Raw genomic sequence first — 20,076 nt, forward strand, 5'->3', positions numbered from 1 at the left:
TTTGTACTGTGGTGTTTGTAACTGTTGCTGCAGGAGTTGAGGCAGTTACATAATTGTTGTCCCTGCAGCGATATGATACTCAATTCAAGCAGACTTTGAAACCAGGATGAGCTTCCTCTCAAAAAGGCAGAGAGCCGCACACTATATGACATTTTCTAAAGTACTTTGAATTACCTCTGTCCATTAAATGTGCTATATATCCAGCTCCCTTTGAATTTTCGATCACATTTTCTCTCTGAGAGTGGTTTTGAGAAGCCTCCAGTATGCAGCTGTACTGATACTACACTAACTGAAACCCCTTGAACCCACAGGTAAATTAAATTTGACTTTGTGAGCTGCCATTGATTGTTAAGATGAGCAAATACTTAGACAAACAATATAGTTTGTAATTTCACTTTCACTTTGACCGTTAAGGCTCTTTCTCTGTTGAGTAGAGCCAAGAATGCAACAAGAAATCTTTCATTGTGAAACAATAACATTTCCAAAGCAAACTAATCAAATGTCAAAGCTTTATGGGGGAATTCCACTTGAAGCACATGATGGCATCTAACAAACCAGTATTTGCTGAAGAAGTAAGTAAGAGGTAGCCTAAGTAAATATTTGACTTCTGTTCCCAAAGGTCAAGAATGCTCCGATGACGATGTATGTTCGATACCCAAAGTTTAACATGGTGGTGAACTTCTTCTCAGGACTTTATGTGTATTAAACCAGATCTGCAGAAGTTGAGACTTTGTGGTTTGGCAGTTCACATTGTTTCACGTGAATATTAATGAGTTTGACATAGGCCTATTAACATACCATGAATGATAATCATGTGAATTTAGGATACTCATTACATATGTATTAAATGAATAGCAGGTGGGGTAATTTGAGTAATTTGTGGCTATATGCAGACGCTTAGATGATGGACGGTGTCTGGAGAAGACAAGCTGAGCCGGCCACTGGATCTACTGCAGAGTAAGGAGAATTTAGGCTCATCATAAAAGATTCCTCCTTGCCTCTTATTTCACTTGGACATTTTTATGTTTTTTTTATTTTCTACCTCATTGCAGCCGTGAGCTGCCTGCTGATTTACACACACTGGCAGCGAAGCACAGAGGCCTCAAGAGACGGTGCCCTCTACCCTTCCATTTTTTTCCCTTCCTCTTGTTTCTCCACCCTCTGTCGTCCTCTCGCTGCCACCAGCAGTCATCTCTCCATTCACTGAACAGGATCTGACCGAAGAACTCCCCCCGTACTCGTTCCTCATCCCTAACAAGACATTAGTCTGGAGGGGTTGTTATTCACACATGATCTTGTGACACACCAAGGGGCCGTTCCCCTGTGCCAAGACACAAATTCATATAAGGATGAGCAAAAGGCATCATGGACACTGAAGGTATCTCACAACACACATATTTTATTTCAGAGTTCTTAAACTATCGTCGGAGATTATTACAGCCATTAGGGCTCTTATTTGTAAAATATGTACACCCCTTCTTATAAAGAAACTTGCTCTTGCAGGGATTCATGAGAATATATGTGACTATGCACAGTAAATACAGAAATGTTATCTTAACACAAGGCCCTTCCCTCTGATCCATCTGTTTTCCACAGCATGCTCCAGAGGGAACATGTCTGATTTTACACACCATATTATTTCAGGAAATTATTAAGCAGTGATCTCAACTTCCTCTTTCTCCCCCTCAGGCTCCTGTGTGCCAGCCAGGCAGAGAAGCTGCTTTCACACTGATCAGCCCAGATTCCAGGAGCAGAGAAGCTGTTGCTCGCCCTGCTACAGCGATCACTCCCCTTCCCATAGTTAATTGCTACATCCATGCACGAAGAGGCGACAGCATGTGGAGGGAGGAAATAGCATAGGTATAAGCCATGCAGAACGGAGGAGAGGTATCTGGGCTGTTGGGTTTGATAAATGATGGATAGCTCTTAATTCAGCTTATTTCCATCTGTGACGATTTAGTGACAGAGAAATGTTTCGGCCTTGAGGGGATAAAAAGTCTTTTTCATCAGATTGAAGCAGGTGCAGGGATGTGTTTGACTTTTGAGAAGGCACACACACCTACAAGGACGGATGTAACATCTGAAAAATCCCTTTTTTAGCCCTGAGGTTGTGGAATTTTTGTGGCCCACAGTAAATCAGAGCTCAGTATTGGCATGAAAAGTGAGAGACCTTGAAAAAAGCTCTGAGCTGAGGCGTATGTTATTAACAATTCAATTAATCCCAGACATTCAGATCATTTACTTTGCTCCTTCTCATCTGCCCTATAGTGAATGTGATTGTTTTGCTGTTTAACACCACCAGCCTGTGCTGTTATCATATGACTGTTGTTGATGTATAAGTCTGGCATCATCCCTTAAGGGTCTCATCCCGTATCTATTGGCAGTGCAGCTGGGCTTCTCTGATATCGACTCATCCTGGTTTTTTACAGAGTTGCAGTCGCTGAGATTTAATATCTCAAGTGGTGCTGAACTTCTCGCTACTAATGGATTCTGTATAATGTGGCACTTAAAATGCATTAGCCGCCTCTGATTTATCTGTAATTTGCCTCCACTGGAGCATATCTCCCTCAATACTTCCATTTGTTTTTGGCTCAGCAGAAGAGCCCTGATTGGGGTTTCATATTTTTACAATTCAGTTTGACAATTAGGCTGTTTCCACCACATAAAAGTGGATTTTTTTTTTTTTGCTTTTGCTTTTGCTTTTGGTGATTCTGTGTTAATTACACAACAGAGGGAATCATAAGTCAAGCATGAGATCACAAACATGAGGTGGAGTTTATTTGAGCTGTCGTGGCAGAAAGACATGCTGACATGGTGGGAGGCAGATGGGCACATCCCAGAGGGGCTATCTTCCTTTATCTTATCCTCTACTGTTTTATGCGTCAAACAATAGGCATGCTAATTAGATTAAACTGAGCCTTTGTGGAAATATTTGTCATGTCCAGCAAAATTTAATTCCCGAAATCAGACCGATTTTACTTGGTCCCAGTGTTTTCACTCCATCTGACATCTTTGGGGTCACACAACAGGGAGCAGGGAGTTGTTAGCCAATCGATCTGATGGGTTTGAATGTGTCAGTGTTGTCATGGCAGCAGCATAGCAGAGCGGCACTGACAGGCCAGGCTACGGCGGCTCAAGGTTAACAGCCAGTGGACAAGAGTCACAGACCATTAAAACAGGAGTCAATACTGCCGGACAAGTCGGACTAAAACCAGCAATGTAACGACTGTGAGCAGCAAACAACACTTCACTGATACAATGACCCGTTAACAAGCACTAAACCATAAGGCACAAACAACAGACTCAACAATACTCAAGTGTCTACACAGGCTATTAGGTTTAAATGTCTGGATCTGATTATAAAATACCCACAGAGCACCTTTTGCATAGACACATCTGTCAAGGTGACTAAACAGTTAGTCTGGCAATGTTTGTGACACATACAATATCATTGTAGCAAAGTTTGAACTGAATGGATCAATTTTTACTTGTTTTTTTTATGACACAACAGACTGATGAAATTATCCATCACAGAGTGAAACTTTCTACAAGACCCTAATGAAACCACATAAGTGAAGGAAATTGTTCCAACACCACTATACTGCACACGTGTGTGTAGTACGCTCACTTCAACACTTTTTTTTTTTTTCCTGGATGTAATATTAGAGGTATAAACCCTTCTGAATGTCCTCCCAAAGCAAACATCTGCAGCACTGACAGCCTCGGTGCACGTGTTTGAAGGTGCAGGGTAATGCTGCCCTACATCATTAAGCACTGACAAAGAAGACATATGCATTTACTGCATTAACATACGAAGATGTGCATGAGCTCACATACACACCCACACATCACCAGGAGAGACACCCCCCCCCCCCCTCTTCCTCTTCAGTTTGACTGTGTGGGCTTTCCTACTGTCCAAATTGTTCTGCTGCTCAGAGCAGTGCAGGTCTAAGGTGACATCATCTCCATGCCCCCACCCCCAACAGACGCCTTTTGTCCGCTCTCGTTCTGAATTTATAATGAATATCACAGCGGCTACACTGAGACAAAGCTAATCTAATTAACTGTGCAGATATGTGACTTTGCCGTCACTCTGTTTTTGTGGTCATTACCTCTTGCTGCTCACTGTGGGAGCTTGTGTGTTCACAACACACACACACACACACGCGCACACACTCACACTCACACAGATTTGTGACTGTGGTGAAAAGACTCGCACGAATACAAAGTGAAAGTGACAGATAGAAAAGGTGGCTTGTCAGTGCAGCTGGCATTTTGTTCAACGGGGAGCAATGTAACCCCGTCTACGTGGTGGCCCTCTCAGACAGGAGCGAGTCCATCGGCGTCCCACAGGACTTCCCTAGCAGCCACCGCACCTGACAAGGGGGCTGTCTGAAAACTCTGCAGAGACCCTATTACACATGTCACACTGCTAAGCACTGCAGTGGCCGCCGGATGACAAGCTTGCCACACGTACCTTACACTTTATTAAGAGGGGACGTTCAGCCACAGGGAGACTTTACCCTGTCACTGCTTAAGATATCACATTGTTATCTGCACATATCTGTCCTGTTTCACATTATAGATGAATCCATGATGCTTTAAGTGTGTTTATTAAGCAGACAGATACAGCAGGTACAAACAGATGGATGCAACAACACTGCCATCTTCAGGCAAATTGTTGCTACCACTCTATAGCTGTGCAGACACAACATAACTGGTAAACAACACTGGATTGGTTTGATATGTGTTTACTGTACAGGTTACAAACTATAACAAGCCTAAATTAGAGGATAATAATTTAGAGGAAAAATTGACAATATGAGGGGGTAACAGGCGACTTTCCTCATCACACATCCACAAGGTTGTATGGGGTGAAGGTGTATATGGACTCCAACAAAAAACGTTTTCATATAGAACCAAACGAGGAGCTGAGGGTTTCCTCCTGGCTGATTCCCATGAGGTCGAGTGAAGCGCAGCTCTGTGCTTTGTTAATCGCCAAACCTTCCGTCCGAGGCTCTGGATCTCGACACTCTGAGCTGGAGCAACAAGAACAGGAATTAGGAAATAGGGTGTAAATTCAGTAAATTCAGTGTCATTATTTTAGGGATCGAGGCAGAAAGTATGACATTAGAGTACCTGTCTGAGTCACAGGGGCAGCACATGCTCAGGTCCTTTTGCAGATCTTCGTCATAATGGAATCTTCTCAGGCCGCAGCTCTGGACGGCCTGGGCCACAGAGTAGTGAGTCCTTCCCGCAGCACAGGCCTCTATCTTGGACACACTGAGGCCCGATTGCAGGAAAAGGTGCAAGCAGCTGTCCGACAGCAGCAGAGGGCTCTGGAGAATCCTGTAATAAACCAATAATAAACAAATTAAAATTCCTGTAAACATTATCTTTCATTTTGTGTATTGGTGATGTGGAAACAGCAGTCACGTGGCCAGCTGGTGTTTATGGAAACTCTGATTCACCAGTTTTGTTAAGTGTGTTTGTAGTATATCAAAGTTCACAAGCATATTGATCTATGAGGTCACTCTTACTGTTCCAAAAACTTCTGGAGACCTTTCATCCGTTCAGTGATCTGTCGGGCGTTGTTCAGGCTGAAGAAAGGATTTTTGGGGGGCAGCACTGGTAACTGGACCCTGCAAAGAGACACAAAACAGGAACCACTGAGCAAATTCATTTCAACATGAGATTTTAAAGTAGCCTAAATGTGTTTTAATTTTTCCTAAAAGATTTTTTTTTTTTTTTTTACAATACTCACATCAGCAGTGAATTTGCTTGTAGTTTTTGCCTGAGCCATACAAACTCACTGTACCTCCTTCTCACACTTGAGATCTTCTTGGTGAAGCACACGCTGTCAGTCTAGAACAGCACACACACACATAATACAGTAAGATCCATTGTTTAAATGCAGAGAAACAATTAAAACAACTTCCGGTTATCATTTTACTTACATGTAAACAAATCTCATAGTCTATAAAGGCATGCCAGAAGTCATTCTTTTGTATCCGCGGGTCCCGCACCCAGACACTGACGACCTGCTGCATGGAGAAGACAGGACAGCCACTGAAACACTGAACAGTTTTTTAAAAAAGGGGAAGTTTTTATTGTCGGATAGAGGAAGTGCTATGACCAACATGACTAAAGTCAGGATTGGAAAATCCCACCAAATATCCTGAATTGCTCAGAATGAAAACTTGAAAGGTTGCTGTCAGTCAAGGCTGTATAAGGATTCAAAGTTTCTGAATGCAATTTGTAGCATTTTACAGGTCCACCTTAGATGACATATAAAACTTTGTAAACCATAAGATTTATATATATTTATTTAATAAATATATATAAATCTGATGGTTTACAAAGTTTGATAAAATAAATAAATTTTATTTATAATTGCAGACCTACCTGACTCACAAAGTTTTCAGCTTCTTCTCTCATAATTCAAATTTCCTGAATCTCAATCCCAGGAGTGAAGCCAGGTAATGCTGCACTTAGCGTTAAGCCGGTGCCTTTTATTTCCAGTTTTACTGTCCATGAACAAAGGTTTCAAAATAAAGTCACAAGACTGAGATTAGCTCCTCCCCACTTTAAGATCAGCGAACACCAAACCCAGAGCTCATCATTTCTTGAAGTGATGTTCCTACCTCTTGATTTGATGTGAAAAAATATCTAAAGGTTAAGAAACAAAACAAAACAAGGATCAATAGTGTCACAAAAAGGTTTCTTTTATTCACAGAGACTTCACAGATCCATGGTCAACAGTTATAGTAGTTCAGTAGCAGGTGTGTTTTAGGAGGTTGAAGGTTCAGTTGAGTGTCCCATAACAGTCATGGGAGATATGTCGAGTCAGGACACAGGTATCATATACGTAAGCCAGTATAACTATTGGAAGACAATGTCCTCCATAATGGACAGTCTCATATCTAAAGTGCTACATTTACAGTAACAATCGTATTTGCCATTGTTAGGTGCACAAAACATTTTTTTTTTCAAATGTGTGTAAATCTTATTGATTTACTTAATACATCAAGTTTTTATTGAGAAATTATTCAAGGACCTCATTTTGTGTAAAAGCACCAAATAATTGCCTTTTCTTTTTAAAAAAAGAAGGAAAAAAAGTTATAATTCAATACAGATGAGAAAGACAACATTTGGTCGGTAGCAGCTGATTGGGGAAATTTAAAGGGGACCTATTATGCTTTTCCAGCTTTTCAGACTTTTATATATGTTTAAAATGTTGGATAATGGTTCTAGAGGCCGTGGAAGTGTCATATCCTGAGGTTAATGCATTTGGAGGTAAACCCTGCTAGATAATTGGGATTTCTCTGCACACCTGTTACACTCGGTTGCACTGACTTTTTTTTGACATGAGCTCGCGTCTACGTCGATGCGTGCCGGACTCCCCTACATGGTCATGCCGAGGTCTCTGCTCCAGCCGGCCCCGCCTCCTCCCATGCTGCACTGTTGTGGCTGGTGTCACAGCGGAGAGCGGAGCAGAGCACTTCCTGCTTCTTCCCTGCATGTTTTAGCGCTGTAGCGTCACTTTACTAAGTTTTATTTAGAAGTTTACGCCGACGTTTCATGTAAGTGAAGCTGTACTTGTGTGAGCAGCGACGTACCGCCGGGGCGACGTTGTTCGCCGGACCGACGTAACGACGTAACGCTGGACCGCCGGAGCACCGGAGCTCTGGAGCTGCAGCGGCTCCTCACACAGGCAGAGCCCGTCTGCAGGCCTCCTTGGCCGGGCAGGCGTCCGTGCTCATCGCGGTAGAGAAAACCATCGCTAATAAACATGCCCGCAGGTTTTTTAGACATTTACCACCGTGAGGTTATTGTTTTCAGGAGATAAATGTTGGTCTCATTGATGAAATCTTACAATTGTGGCAGTTGGATTAGTTTGAATGAAAAGTGAAGCTGTGAGAAGGAGGAGAGGAGGAGAGGAGGTGCAGTGCTGCGGAGCTCTGTAGTCTACGTGCACAAATCACCACATTTACATCAATAAATAACTGTTTTACAATGAACTGACCAGTCTGCATATATTTTAAATTTATTTTATGAAGTTATATTAGGCCTACATGTTACATGGTTACAGTAGCCTAGGCCTACATGGCAAAGACTACCATCTTTGGTTAGGGTGAGACTAGGTCATGGGCACATTTCATTACACAATGTAGACTGGTCAGATGCAGACTGGAGATCTGGCAATTTGCCTACTGCAGATTTAGCTTTTGTTTGCATACTACATTTTGGCCAAATCACTATAGGTAGCCTACTAGTAGGCTAGTAGACATTGTCATGGTAACGCAATGCTGAGGGAGTGGTTCATTTGCATTTAAAGGGAGGGGCCACTGAAACAGACCGTTTTGCAGAGCCCTGTTTTTGAGAATGCTGTGATGTTTGATCTTTGGGGTATTTTGACCGAAGCACGTCACAGACATGTATTTAAGACACCCAGGAACTATTTTAGTTGGTGCAAAAAGGAGCATAATAGGTCCCCTTTAAGGTGGGCAACATTTCAAAATACTTAACATCAACCACAAGGGTCATACAGAGACACACCTCGCACAATACAGGTTCAAAGAACAAACGTTCCAACAACATGTCTACAATCTTCAGCTCTAACCAAAATCTAGATGGACTTGGAGGTACAGGTTGGACAGCATTTATGTCCCAAACAGTGTTGCTATACCAGATATAAATCACACACTAAACAGTCAAAGGCCTCCCCAGTGGGAGATCCTTGTGGCTAAACAGGACTATATGTAACAAACTACGATATAACAATAAATCTTAAAAACAAAACACATGTCCACAGTGATTGTGTCAGCTACATGATGACACAAGACCAAAGCTGCTACAGGTTAGTCTGACCTCAAATCAGCTGCTCCACGCAAAGGTTAGTTTTGCTCTCCATCGCAGCCTCCACAAAAAAAAAAGGCACAGTGACCTTTACTGAGCACCACGGGACTGAGAGCCCTTAAAATCCATCTCCGCTGAGGCGCTCGCTCCCACCAGAGTCTGGAGCTCCACCTGCTGCGGGATGTAATTTTCACAGTGTGCCTCTAATGTCAGCTGAAGGAGGACACACGTTGGAGGTTAAACTAAGCTTTAGGTGAGAGCGCAGCTGTTTACCAGTTTTTCTCCGTACACACACACACACACATACACACACACAGTTGGGCACACACACACACACACACACACTTCACTGCTCCTCGTCTCCGCAGTGCCAGGTCAGCTTCTGCTCGTAGAAGTCGATGACTACCTGGGGACACCTGGCGCTGGCTTCGCGGGCCGGCAGTAGGGCCACGTCATCAGAGTTCTTCCTGCGGGGAAACAAACAGCAGAAGGAAAACATTTTAAAAAAAGGCTGTCTCCTACTTTCAATGTACGTAGTGTGCAAGATGTTTGCGTGGAAGCTCATTCCTGCCAGTTATTCTCACTTAAAGGGACTATGCAGCTATTTAGTATTCTATTTCCACAAAGTCTGGGGACAGCAGAGGACAGTTTCTATTAACATTAAAGGGATAGTTCACCCTAGAATGATATTTCGCTCATTATCTACTCACCCTCATGTGGACTAAGGGCTGGAAGAAGTGTCAGAGTCCTCCGTCCCTTCTCTGAGTTACAGGGGGTCTTGGTGTAGCAGTGCAGTGCATGTGATTTGCGCCGGCGTCAGTGCGGTTACTGCGAATCACGCGAGATTTGGACGGACCAGGAAGAGGAGCTTTGAGAAGCTTCCGCTACCAACAAGCTTAAAATATAGACTTATTTAATTTTTTTCGGGACAATTACGCAATTTGGGGCTTCAGCACAAGACGGACATTACATACGAGCAGCATGGAGGTATTTGGATGTTTTTTTGTGTGTGTTTTTTACGAAGAGCTCCGGTGTCCCTTTACAACCGTTATATGGACATGCACTGCTACGCTAGACCCCCTGTAACTCAGAGAAGGGACGGAGGACTCTGAAACTTCTCCCAGCCCTTAGTCAACATGAGGGTGAGTAGATAATGAGCGAAATATCATTCTAGGGTGAACTATCCCTTTAAGCCTCTTGTAACGATCAAGCTCCCAAGCACTAGATCTTAGACTTCCCATAATGCATAGCTGGTTAGTGGGGTCCTGTTAGTTTAAAGAGGAACTATGTAAGTCCGGTCGCTTTTCCGCTGTTTTGTTAACCCTTGTCCTGACCATGTGCATTTGTTTACAACAAAGCCAGCGAGAAAGCAATCAATAGAGCGAGAGACGAGTGCTGGGACACCAGGGCGGTTGTTTTTCAGCCAAGAGACGCAATAAGTGACACGCACGTGGAAGGCAGAGAGCCTCCATTCTCCATCGGAACAAGTTAAGCCATTTATTAAACCATCACTCCAATTCCCACTCTACTTAAGGTAAAAATGTAGCTTAGTTAAGCTACAAATCCTGCATAGTTCCTCTTTAAGCACTGGATGAGTAACAAGTTAGATGTTTTCTCGGGCAGAAAAACACTGCTGCTACAATGCAGCAAAGTCATCCAATTGCAATCATATCTTTTTTTGACAATGAGCAGAAATACTTTTACATACATTATAGACATTCATAAGAAATGTTTGCATGCATGTATTCAGCTGCACTGGTTAAAGGACTTCTTGCCATGTTTGGCTTTTAGACACTGTATACATGCTACATATCCACATCTTTTTGTGATGCTACATTTCTGTGAACTTTCTAGTTTCCAAGTCCAAAATGAGATCAATACCCTAGACTACATTATGGAACTGTTTTCACAGGGTGTGTTTCACTTCCCGTGACATGCAGATTTTAAAGCTGCAATCTGCCGTTAAACATCCTGTTATGACCATGCAAGACATGTTTGAACGTGTTTTAGTACGATTTAGTACTCCATAAACAACTAACCCAGGAAATGTTTTCACTGGGTTGACAATAGCAGTGTTGTCATAACTGAGCCTCCTTAGTAAATGATATATCCACATTACATGTTTGACAATTTTATACCAACAACAACAAGATGTAACACCCCTCGTAAAACCTAACGCCTCCTGCTTTGTCATTTACGCCACAGTCTGAACATGAGGTTTGAACAAGTGCGACTTTTACCGTCAGGCAAACATTTACCCAACCCCTGGCTTTCGTTCAAGGACAGAGAAAAAAGGGAAGCGGTGCAGTTACCATTTGACGAGGAACATGAGCTCTCCCTGTCGGTCTGTGGAGCCGATGATGCATTCAGGCTCGAGGTAAGTGCTGAGGTTAGTGGGTGCGTCTGGCTGCTCATCATTTGGCTCGAGGACGTCGCTGTCGCTCTGCAAAGTGTGAGCCTGCCGCTGAGACTGCATACAGGAGGCAGAGAGAGAGAGAGACAAAAAGGACAAAGGTTCAGCAGTCAGGAGATAAGACGACATCCGCGTTTGAAGACAGACTTCTTTAGCTGTGTGTGTCTCCCCATGTGAAAAAGGGAAACTAAACTACTTTCACTTTCATGGGTATTGTGAAACTAACCACATTCACATGCCATTTAGCCTCATTCAGCATTACAACTGTTAAAATTAGGAACACAGTCTGCCATCATGGTCTGATGCACTGCACTATGTTACAGTAAGTATGATGTAATAATGAGATTTTTTTTTTTCCCCCCTTTTTACAGATTTAGGTGCAGATGTTCTGTAAATAACATGGAAACAACTACATCTCCAGACATGCCAGCACTGCTGCTCCCACATACTCACAATTTCCGTCTCCTGCTCTGTCATTTCTTCTTTGGGAACAAACTCCTGTTCATTTTGCTCTTCCTCATTTCCCCCTGACAAATGCATGTTTCTCAGGAACTCTTCAATTAGCTCAGGACAGTCCAGATTGTCCTCAGGCTCCCACGTGTTTTCTGCACTGTAAACGTGACACACTTTAATAATCAGGCAGAAACAAAAAAAGAAGAAGAAAAAAATGAAGAAGTAAATTGTAAAACACATATTTGTTTGATTCTGCAACACCACTCACTCTGTGAAGCCTTTCCACTTCAGAAAGTACTCCACTCTCCCATTAGAGACCCTACGGAGGATTATTTTTTCAACCACAAACTCCTGGACAACTGTGGTCTCCTCGGTCTTCCTCTGCTTGGCAGTCTGCTTCTTTCTCATCCTGCCATGGAACAGAAGCAGGAAATGGATAACAACCAGCCTGCTCTACCGTCTGCCCATTCACATGTAACACGAAAACACAACACAAAAGTGTCTATTTTGTTTTTTTAAACTCCACACTGGCTTCAGAAAATAACCACTTCACCCACAGGATTATTTAGCACTACAAGAACATTGGCAGTGGTTAGTGCTCAGCTGTGCCCTTCAGACAATGATCCGTAGGCTTAATACAGCGCTCCACCTGCTGTTTTGTTTCCACATCACACCACTACTCCAGTAAAACGCAACACGTTACTACCTACACACGTGTGCTATTCACTCATACTGTTAGTTAGGAGTATATTGTGCAGACAGCAGCTTGTAAACGGGAGTGAAAACGTGTCTGTGTGATGCACAGCGCGCTATAATGAACAATATGCACGTACGCTCTCGGTGTTTACTTAATCTCGGCGGACAGCCTGCTGCTCCGCTCCGCTGTGCTCCGCTGTGCTCTGCTCTGCTGTGGAGCCTGTCGCTGGAAACTACACATGCACACAGCGCCTGGCGATGCCGCTTTGTGCGCAAAATGTGTCGTTCGTCTTGTTTACATGAGCGAAACAACTTTTTCATGAATGACTTCAGATTAAAGATGGCCGTGGATGCTCGGAGGAAGTGGTTGCCAAGGGAAAAGGTCATGCCAGGAAAACCGGGAGGAGACGACGGGGACGCGCACGCCGCCGACCAATCAGAGAGGAGTCCGCTCGGCCGTCCCCCCACGCTCCCACCCCTCCCCGTCCAGTGGTCCGGAACAGCCCTGCCACCCATGGGCGTCAGCTGGGTATGGCAGGGGACCGTGTGCGCTTGGCAACATCCTCACTGGCATTAAAGACCGGCACAAATGTTTTATGCTTTGATCTCTTGGATCGTTGTCAGTGGAGGGAAACATGGAGGCGGGAATTCATTTGGAGGCTGCAACAAGAAACAAACAAACAAAACAAAAAACATCAACTGTTTACAATCCCCAGATTGTAAACAGATTCAAGTGAATCCAAAAAGTAAACAAACAAATTCCATTATAATAGTAATAAAAATAAATAAATAAAACACAACAAAACATAAATTATAAAATATAATCATAGGATTACCTTTTGGTATTAGATGCATGGCCATTTATATTATATTATATTATAATTTAAATAATATATACATTATGATCTTGCTACAACACATTTTTTACTTGGCTACAGTTAGTTTGTCATTGCAGTTACAATTTACTTACATACACAAGTCATTTAAGTCAAGTCCACTATGATAATATTAAAAAGACATTTTATGCATCAGTAACCACATTCAAAAGATCTATAATGAAAATATTATTTCCCAGAATGGGGCAATTCTGCAATACTGAGAACCTTTACTGTTACTGAGAGTTGCTGCTGGCATTACTTTTTCTTACTAAAGTGTTCTTTAGTATTTTCACAATTCATGTGATAGTAAATTCATATATGTGTCTATACTGCATGTAGCATGTCAACACTTAATAGAAATGTACTAAGATGATGAGTAGCTGGCTGGGCTGCAGCCGTTCAATTTATTTTATGTCACTTTTGTTGTAAACGTTGTTTGTTGATGTTTTTCTTCTTCTACTTCCATTTTTTCTTTGCTTGGATGTAGGTACTATCTAATTTGTGAATTAATTCTTTGTAACTAGGGGTAGACAAGTTTGCTTCTTTCTGCCCCCTTTCATTCAAGAGTTACAGTATTGTCATTGTTTATTTTATTTTTTGTTTTTATGCTCGATAAATGAATGAAATAAATAAATAAACTAAACTAAACAATGGTACTTTAATTTAATTAAATTCACTTAAATTAATTAAATTAAATGGAGGAGCTGCCAATGCTCCTGCTACACTGTGGTTTTCAGGGAGAAGATCTTTTCTCCACAACCTCCTACACCACACTGAGGAGCTCCCAGAGAAACAGCCCCCAGAGGGTTTGATTGACAGCTCCCATTCAGCCAATGAGAAACTCCAAAGCTGCTGATTGGCCTGAAAAGCACTACTAACAGACCCTCCCATTTTACCAAGTTTACCTTTTTCTTCCACCAGTTATTCCACAACTGTTCTGTAACTCACCACAGGGAGACGCTGCTTGCTCATACTGGACCTGCAGCTTCAGCAGGCCAGTAGCTCCGTGCTCCTGCTCCCCTGTTTAACTACGGGGAGTGGATTTATGCAGGAAAGCTCACAGCAAAAGGCAGCAGAACAAAAGCTTGTGCGCCAGAAGGTGGATTCACATTGAAAGTGCTACTGATGCTCAGTTGTCTCTTATTCTATTTCATCCTCAAGGCAGCATTATGTAACACTGAGCGCATATTATATGGAGTGCCATAGCAACATTACAGGACGGTAACACAGATACATGTTTGCCTACAGTAACTGCAGCACATGGTGATCTTTCACAGTCCTGAGAATTAATACCCCAGATTCATTTCCAGCGAGAAAACACTGGGGAGGCCCTGGGGATGTGATTAAAAGTGGTTTCAGTGGAAAGGCTTCAGTGAGATGTCTGCACAGAAGATGAATGTGGGGTGTATCGTCCTCAGAAAAAGAAGCTCATTGATCACAGTCTCAGTGGGGACGGGACACAGGTCCTGTGCAGGTTGCAAATCAATGTTTGGCCATTTGGACCTGCCACATGTGCTCCATGTTCCTCCCATGTGCAGAGGGAAGTTCAAGTATATGGTGACTATTGCTTGATTCTAAGAAATAGCAGATTCTCTATCGATAAAGCCTGTTTTCATCTGTGATTAATTATTAACACTAGTCTCAACAACTAAACACCACTTTCTTTCTTTGCTCACAGCAGTTTCGCTTCAAATTGGCATCTCTTTCCACACCAACTTATGTCTATAATTATATATAAATATATGTGTGTGTGTGTGTGTGTGTATGGAGAGAGAGAGAGAGAGGGAAAGAGAGCAAGACAGATGAACTGTATTATGTATTAACCATCAATAATGCTGTTAGTTACAACTTATAAATTGTGTATGAAGACACAGCAACTACATCTTTATCTGTTTGGGTTTGGGTATGCGTAAATTCAAAAACCAAGGCAAGTCACGTGCTAGTTATCTGCCATGGCTGCTATGTCCTGCATGCTGTTGCCCTCTGACCCCATCCCATCAGCTCTTTTGGCGTTTTAGTACTAGTTTCCATAGTAACCAAACAGCTAATAGGGTTGAGCTGTCGTTGTAGGTGAGGGAATGGCAGTAATGCAGCGAGGTCCTGTCTGGATTTACTACTTTGCTTCATTATGGATCATTTTGGGTTCTCATAACCAAACCTGAGGAAGCAGGTTATTTCAGCTTAGTAGCACAACAAGGCAAAGATAAAAACAAACAATAATTGCTGTAATTTCTACATCCTTAACTTTTTTTTAAGTGATTTTGTTTTTTCATCATTGATTTTAAGGGAATTAAGGGAATATTTCAGATGTTTGAAAAAAACATTTTCTTTTTGTATATTTCTAGCTTAAACAACTCAACAACAGGCAATAATGAAGTGATTTGAAGCCTTTTTTTGTGCCTAAAACCAAATGGACTCAACCTAAGATTGACCAGGGCACTAAAAATGAAATACAGATGTTGATGAAATGACATGTTCCAGAGTGCACAGTGAAAAGATATATCGCGTTGTGCCGCCATCCCCTAAATCTACTCGGTTCCCGCCCAGACAGGCACATTCCTGGGGCCCACGGTGAGTGTAGCCCTCATACAGATGGGCCTTGAGAGCCACCCTGTCAGAGCAGAAATGAGTCCAGATGGCTGGTTCCTGCTGTGAGGGGCTGTGGATGGAGAGAGTAGTGGTCTGTGTGACTCAGGCCAAGCCTGACTGGACCCCTTTTCACGCGGAGGGCCCCCGGCGTTCCCTCAGTACCACCCAGAGGCTCTAGGGTTACAGCCAGCACGAGGACATTCAAGCTGGCCCTGTTATTCTTAGCCAGTGTTAATCCAGTTGTATGGGGCGCAGTGTTCAGTGTAACAGTAATGTTGATGGCCCGTCCAGAGAGAAAGTGATTTACATCATCACTGCTGATTGATTGATTGATTGACTGCATATTTTCTCAGTGATCATCCCCACATGTATTACAGTCATAGCCGGGACAGCAGTATGACATGCTGAGATGACTTACTGCGCCTTCATCAGCTCCTCACTGTCTTCAGATCATATTCAGAGTCACACATAGTGAAAACACCTGGCTCTGGTGTGACAGGCTCTAGGGCAGCTTATGTCCTCTGTGTGTGTGTAAAAAAAAAAAAAAGGAGAAAAAAAAGCGTCTTTTCATGAGGACACAGGACAGCAGACCACCTGGGTTTCCTTGCGGAAATCTGTCTCGTGTTTCGGAGCACTTATCGTGTCCTGAGATGCTTTTCCCCATGTTATTCTATACCTTGTTCTGGCATGGAGGGCTGGAGGGGAGTAGTTACATGCTTTGTGTTGATAGAGTTACTGGAAGTTAATACAGTATAAGAATATGTCTAGTGTGTGTGTTTTCACTACATGTATAGTTTAAAAGATTTGAGAGAACAATGTTTGTGTCTGAAGTAACAGATTTTCTAGGATTGTGAGTTGGAATTGTTTTCTCAAACGATTTTGGATAACAGGAGGGGCAGCCTTTTGCCCAACACCAACTGGAAGTGGTATGTGTAAAATATCAACAGCTACTGAGCTCACAACAGATGCATCTGACAACTGAAGGCTTGGATCGAGTTGAAAGCTCTGAAAAAAGTCAGACAGTATACTTTAAGTCGGGATTTTCTGTTGTGGAGTTAGAGGAGAAAAAACTTAGCTTTGAAGTCTGCGAGAGGCAATTTAGTTCACAGGCAGTCATCAACTCAACAATAAGTTAAAATCACTCTAATTGTTGTTATTGTCACTAATCACCAAAGCCACATAAAGTAATTTACAAGAAACAAAAACAATCGGGTTACTGTTGAATACTCTGTAAGCAAGTGACACATGTCTTTTTTATTTTTTTATTCTGAAACTAGAAACGAACAAGTCTACTACTTTGGAAAAATAGCATTATATTTAAGAACTTAAGGGCTGGTCATATTCCAGCAAAGTTTTTCCTTAAGCATGTGCCATATGTTAGTCATTTGTAGTAGCCGCATGTGTTGCTGAAGGTCATAATGATATATCACAGATATGGCCTGGAGTGAAACTGTGTGCTTTCTAGCCAACATGTAGCATCTGAAGAACATGATGTCTAGGAAACAGCTGATCCCCACCACGATGTCTTTATGGAGAGTCCTCATCATACTTTCTGAGATGTAGCTGTAGTGCCAGAGATTTGAATCTGTGGTGCTGTCAATCTTATTGCATTGAAAAAACAAATCAATTAATTTATCATACAAGTGGAACACGGACAAGTGAGTGAAATGTGAGGATCAGCCGGGCCACAGAAGATGATGCAGCTTCATTACTGCTCAGACACTGGTGGTGGTTTTGTTGCCAGTCTAAACAGGTGCTGACTTCACCCATGTCCCTCTTGGCTGGGAGTTCCCGCTCCACAACATGGAGCCCATAGGATCCTGTGACGGTCTGATTGACAGGTGAATAGCGCCAATGACAAGAAACTCCTATTTCCCTGGGGGCTGATGTGGCACCAAGTGAATGGATAAGAGTTGAACGGATAAAGATCGCCTTTGAACCTATAAACACTATTCACCCCGTTCCTCAGTTTGCCATTCTCTTGACTTTTCTTTCCTTTCTCTGTGCAAATGTTTTGTTCTTCTGAGTTTGGTGGCTGCTGCAACAAGTTGACTTGGGGCAGAGTTAAACTGGATTAAAGGTAAATGAAGTCGTTTCAGAGGGAAATGGAGGAATGTGTCACTCAGCTATTGTCAAAGGCTTCTACAGAGACAGTGTTCACGTATTAATTCCTTTGAATGTTATGAAATTAATCTTATATCTCCAATTCTGGTACTGTAGCTAACAGGCAACACTTAATAAACAAGAACCCAAGAATCCCAAATTGTTATCATCTTAACGATTTTTTTTGTAATGTCTGAAGAGTCGAATGTTGCTTTGCCCTAAAAGTGACATTTTTGTAATGGACGATAATCATAATCATGATTTTTGTGATGTAATTTGAGACATTACACTCACAGTTACAGACTTTTGATGGATGACTGCTGTTGTCTACAAAGGAGATTGTTTGCTTTCTTGTGGGTCTTTGTCACACATCCCCTTCCATCTCAGTTTCTCTCAATGTTAAGTGTTCCCTTTCACAGCCGCCTATCACCACCCAGTCAGTCAACCCAGACTAGGAACTCTCCCCTTGATGTGGCTCAACTTGATGGGAGGGGCGAAGTCAAAGCTTTCATTTGAATTCTCAGTGACCATACAAACTCATCAATAGAGCTGCCTCAAAGGAAAAATGTAGCACTTTGTGAAATATGTTGGTTAGCTTAAGTTTGATGAGAAGATTGATAAGGTACATGCATGGATACAGATGGACTTATAGTAACCTCTTCTATGTGCTGTGTTCATCACCTAAATATGAGAGCTATAACAATAGCCTGACTCCTAGTGCACTTTTCAGCAAATAGACAGCTGAGCAGTGTCTCAGCCTCGAGTGGTGCAAAGACCTTTGCCTTGGAAAATCTCCTTGTCACTGTGCAGCTGCTGACTGTCGAGTCTTATCAAGCGCAGTGCCACAAACCACCGAATCCAGTCTGTTGACCTTGTGCTCTTTCTCTCTCTCTCACATCTGTACGCTTTCAACTTTAGTTCTGCTCCACATCCAATCAGGATTCAAACTCTTAAACCCTGCACCCCCGCCTCTCGCCTCTGGCTGCAGCAAGCTGGCCCATCTGCAATCAAAGCCGGTGTCTGATCTGCACGGGTCTGGACGCAAGACTTTTCCCCCTCAAATATAGAGCATTTGCTTTTTGGATCCTGGGAATCAGAGGCTTTTCTTCCTCAGCCAAAAGCACTTTGACCATGACCCACTTCAGCTCAGCCAGGCCTATAGCAGCTCCATGCCATCTGAAGGCTAAGTGCTCACTATATAGGGTCCAGTGTCAGCACATGGTGGGACTTACCAGCTCCACAGTCTTGCCTGCATGCCATCTGGAAAATAACAGCTTTAAACAGGTCCTGCCAGTAATTACCCTGCAAACTCTGAACAAAGGCTCAGAGCACACTGTGGTGAAATCTGGATAATTGATGGAGACAGGTCACAGCAGCTGATAGACTATTCACACAGTGAAGAGTCTAGATTTGGCGTTAGATACTGAAGTATAAGGCTTGAAAATGTGTATTTGTTTTTGATGACGTTCAGTTGAAAATAAAATTTAAAAAGGTCGGTAGCTGGAAAAATGCATTAACTTGTATGTTTTGTGCTAGAAAGTGATTCCTGACCACATGGCTGCAGCTGAACTCATCTGACAGTTACACTGAAAGTAAAACAGACAAGTTTGATATATGTTAGCATTGTATTGAGACACTTTTTTTCAGAGAGTTAGATGAGGATATTAATAACCACTTTTATATCTGTACAATTAAAGGGGACTGGACAGCTCTACAGATCAGAAAACACTGTACAGCTTTTATCTTTATATGCAAAACAAAAAAGTATATAGGCTATACAAATATAATATATAATAGTTATATAAACATAAAAAAAAAAAAAAAAAAAAAGGAAGAAAAAGAAAACGTAGTTGCAAAAGTCTTTTGGACCCAGCGGTATGTTTAAAAATGATCTCGTCACTCTCCATGACAGGCTCCATTACCCTGCCTTTAAGCGTGAACATTTAGCTACAAACAGCTTTGTCTTCCAACACAGTCAGACGACATACTCAACCTGAACTGGCCGAGATCTTTGTGATACCTTTCTTCTACATCATCCCTAAATGTCAAACCCTTCATCATTTTTCATTCAAAAGGAAAAAAACA

The 20,076-nt window shown here is 42.4% G+C and overlaps 2 protein-coding genes across 7 annotated transcripts; both read right to left on the reverse strand.

The window, feature by feature from the left end:
• Positions 1-4,735: 4,735 nt before the first annotated feature.
• Positions 4,736-6,533, reverse strand: snx10b (sorting nexin 10b). Of its 5 annotated transcripts, XM_085802003.1 has the most exons (6): positions 6,406-6,533; positions 5,958-6,044; positions 5,765-5,865; positions 5,541-5,642; positions 5,128-5,349; positions 4,736-5,051 (listed from the first exon to the last, which is right to left on the reverse strand). In XM_085802003.1, the coding sequence occupies exons 1-6, from the start codon at positions 6,436-6,438 to the stop codon at positions 4,910-4,912; spliced, it is 687 nt and encodes a 228-aa protein (XP_085658129.1). In that variant the 5' UTR covers positions 6,439-6,533; the 3' UTR covers positions 4,736-4,909. The 5 variants fall into 5 exon arrangements, with proteins under 5 accessions (XP_085658129.1, XP_085658125.1, XP_085658127.1 ...); XM_085801999.1 differs by having other exon boundaries at positions 4,736-5,349; positions 5,958-6,041; positions 6,406-6,520; XM_085802001.1 differs by having other exon boundaries at positions 4,736-5,349; positions 6,415-6,507.
• Positions 6,534-8,734: 2,201 nt separating this feature from the next.
• On the reverse strand, positions 8,735-12,773 carry cbx3b (chromobox homolog 3b). 2 transcript variants are annotated; one of them, XM_085802005.1, is made up of 5 exons: positions 12,574-12,773; positions 11,994-12,134; positions 11,726-11,882; positions 11,172-11,329; positions 8,735-9,326 (listed from the first exon to the last, which is right to left on the reverse strand). In XM_085802005.1, the coding sequence occupies exons 1-5, from the start codon at positions 12,660-12,662 to the stop codon at positions 9,206-9,208; spliced, it is 666 nt and encodes a 221-aa protein (XP_085658131.1). In that variant the 5' UTR covers positions 12,663-12,773; the 3' UTR covers positions 8,735-9,205. The 2 variants fall into 2 exon arrangements, with proteins under 2 accessions (XP_085658131.1, XP_085658132.1); XM_085802006.1 differs by having other exon boundaries at positions 12,559-12,773.
• Between the last annotated feature and the right edge of the window lie 7,303 nt (positions 12,774-20,076).

Source organism: Trachurus japonicus, chromosome 16, assembly GCF_045865225.1.
Source record: "Trachurus japonicus isolate A0001 chromosome 16, Traja_1.0".
Lineage (NCBI taxonomy): Eukaryota > Metazoa > Chordata > Actinopteri > Carangiformes > Carangidae > Trachurus > Trachurus japonicus.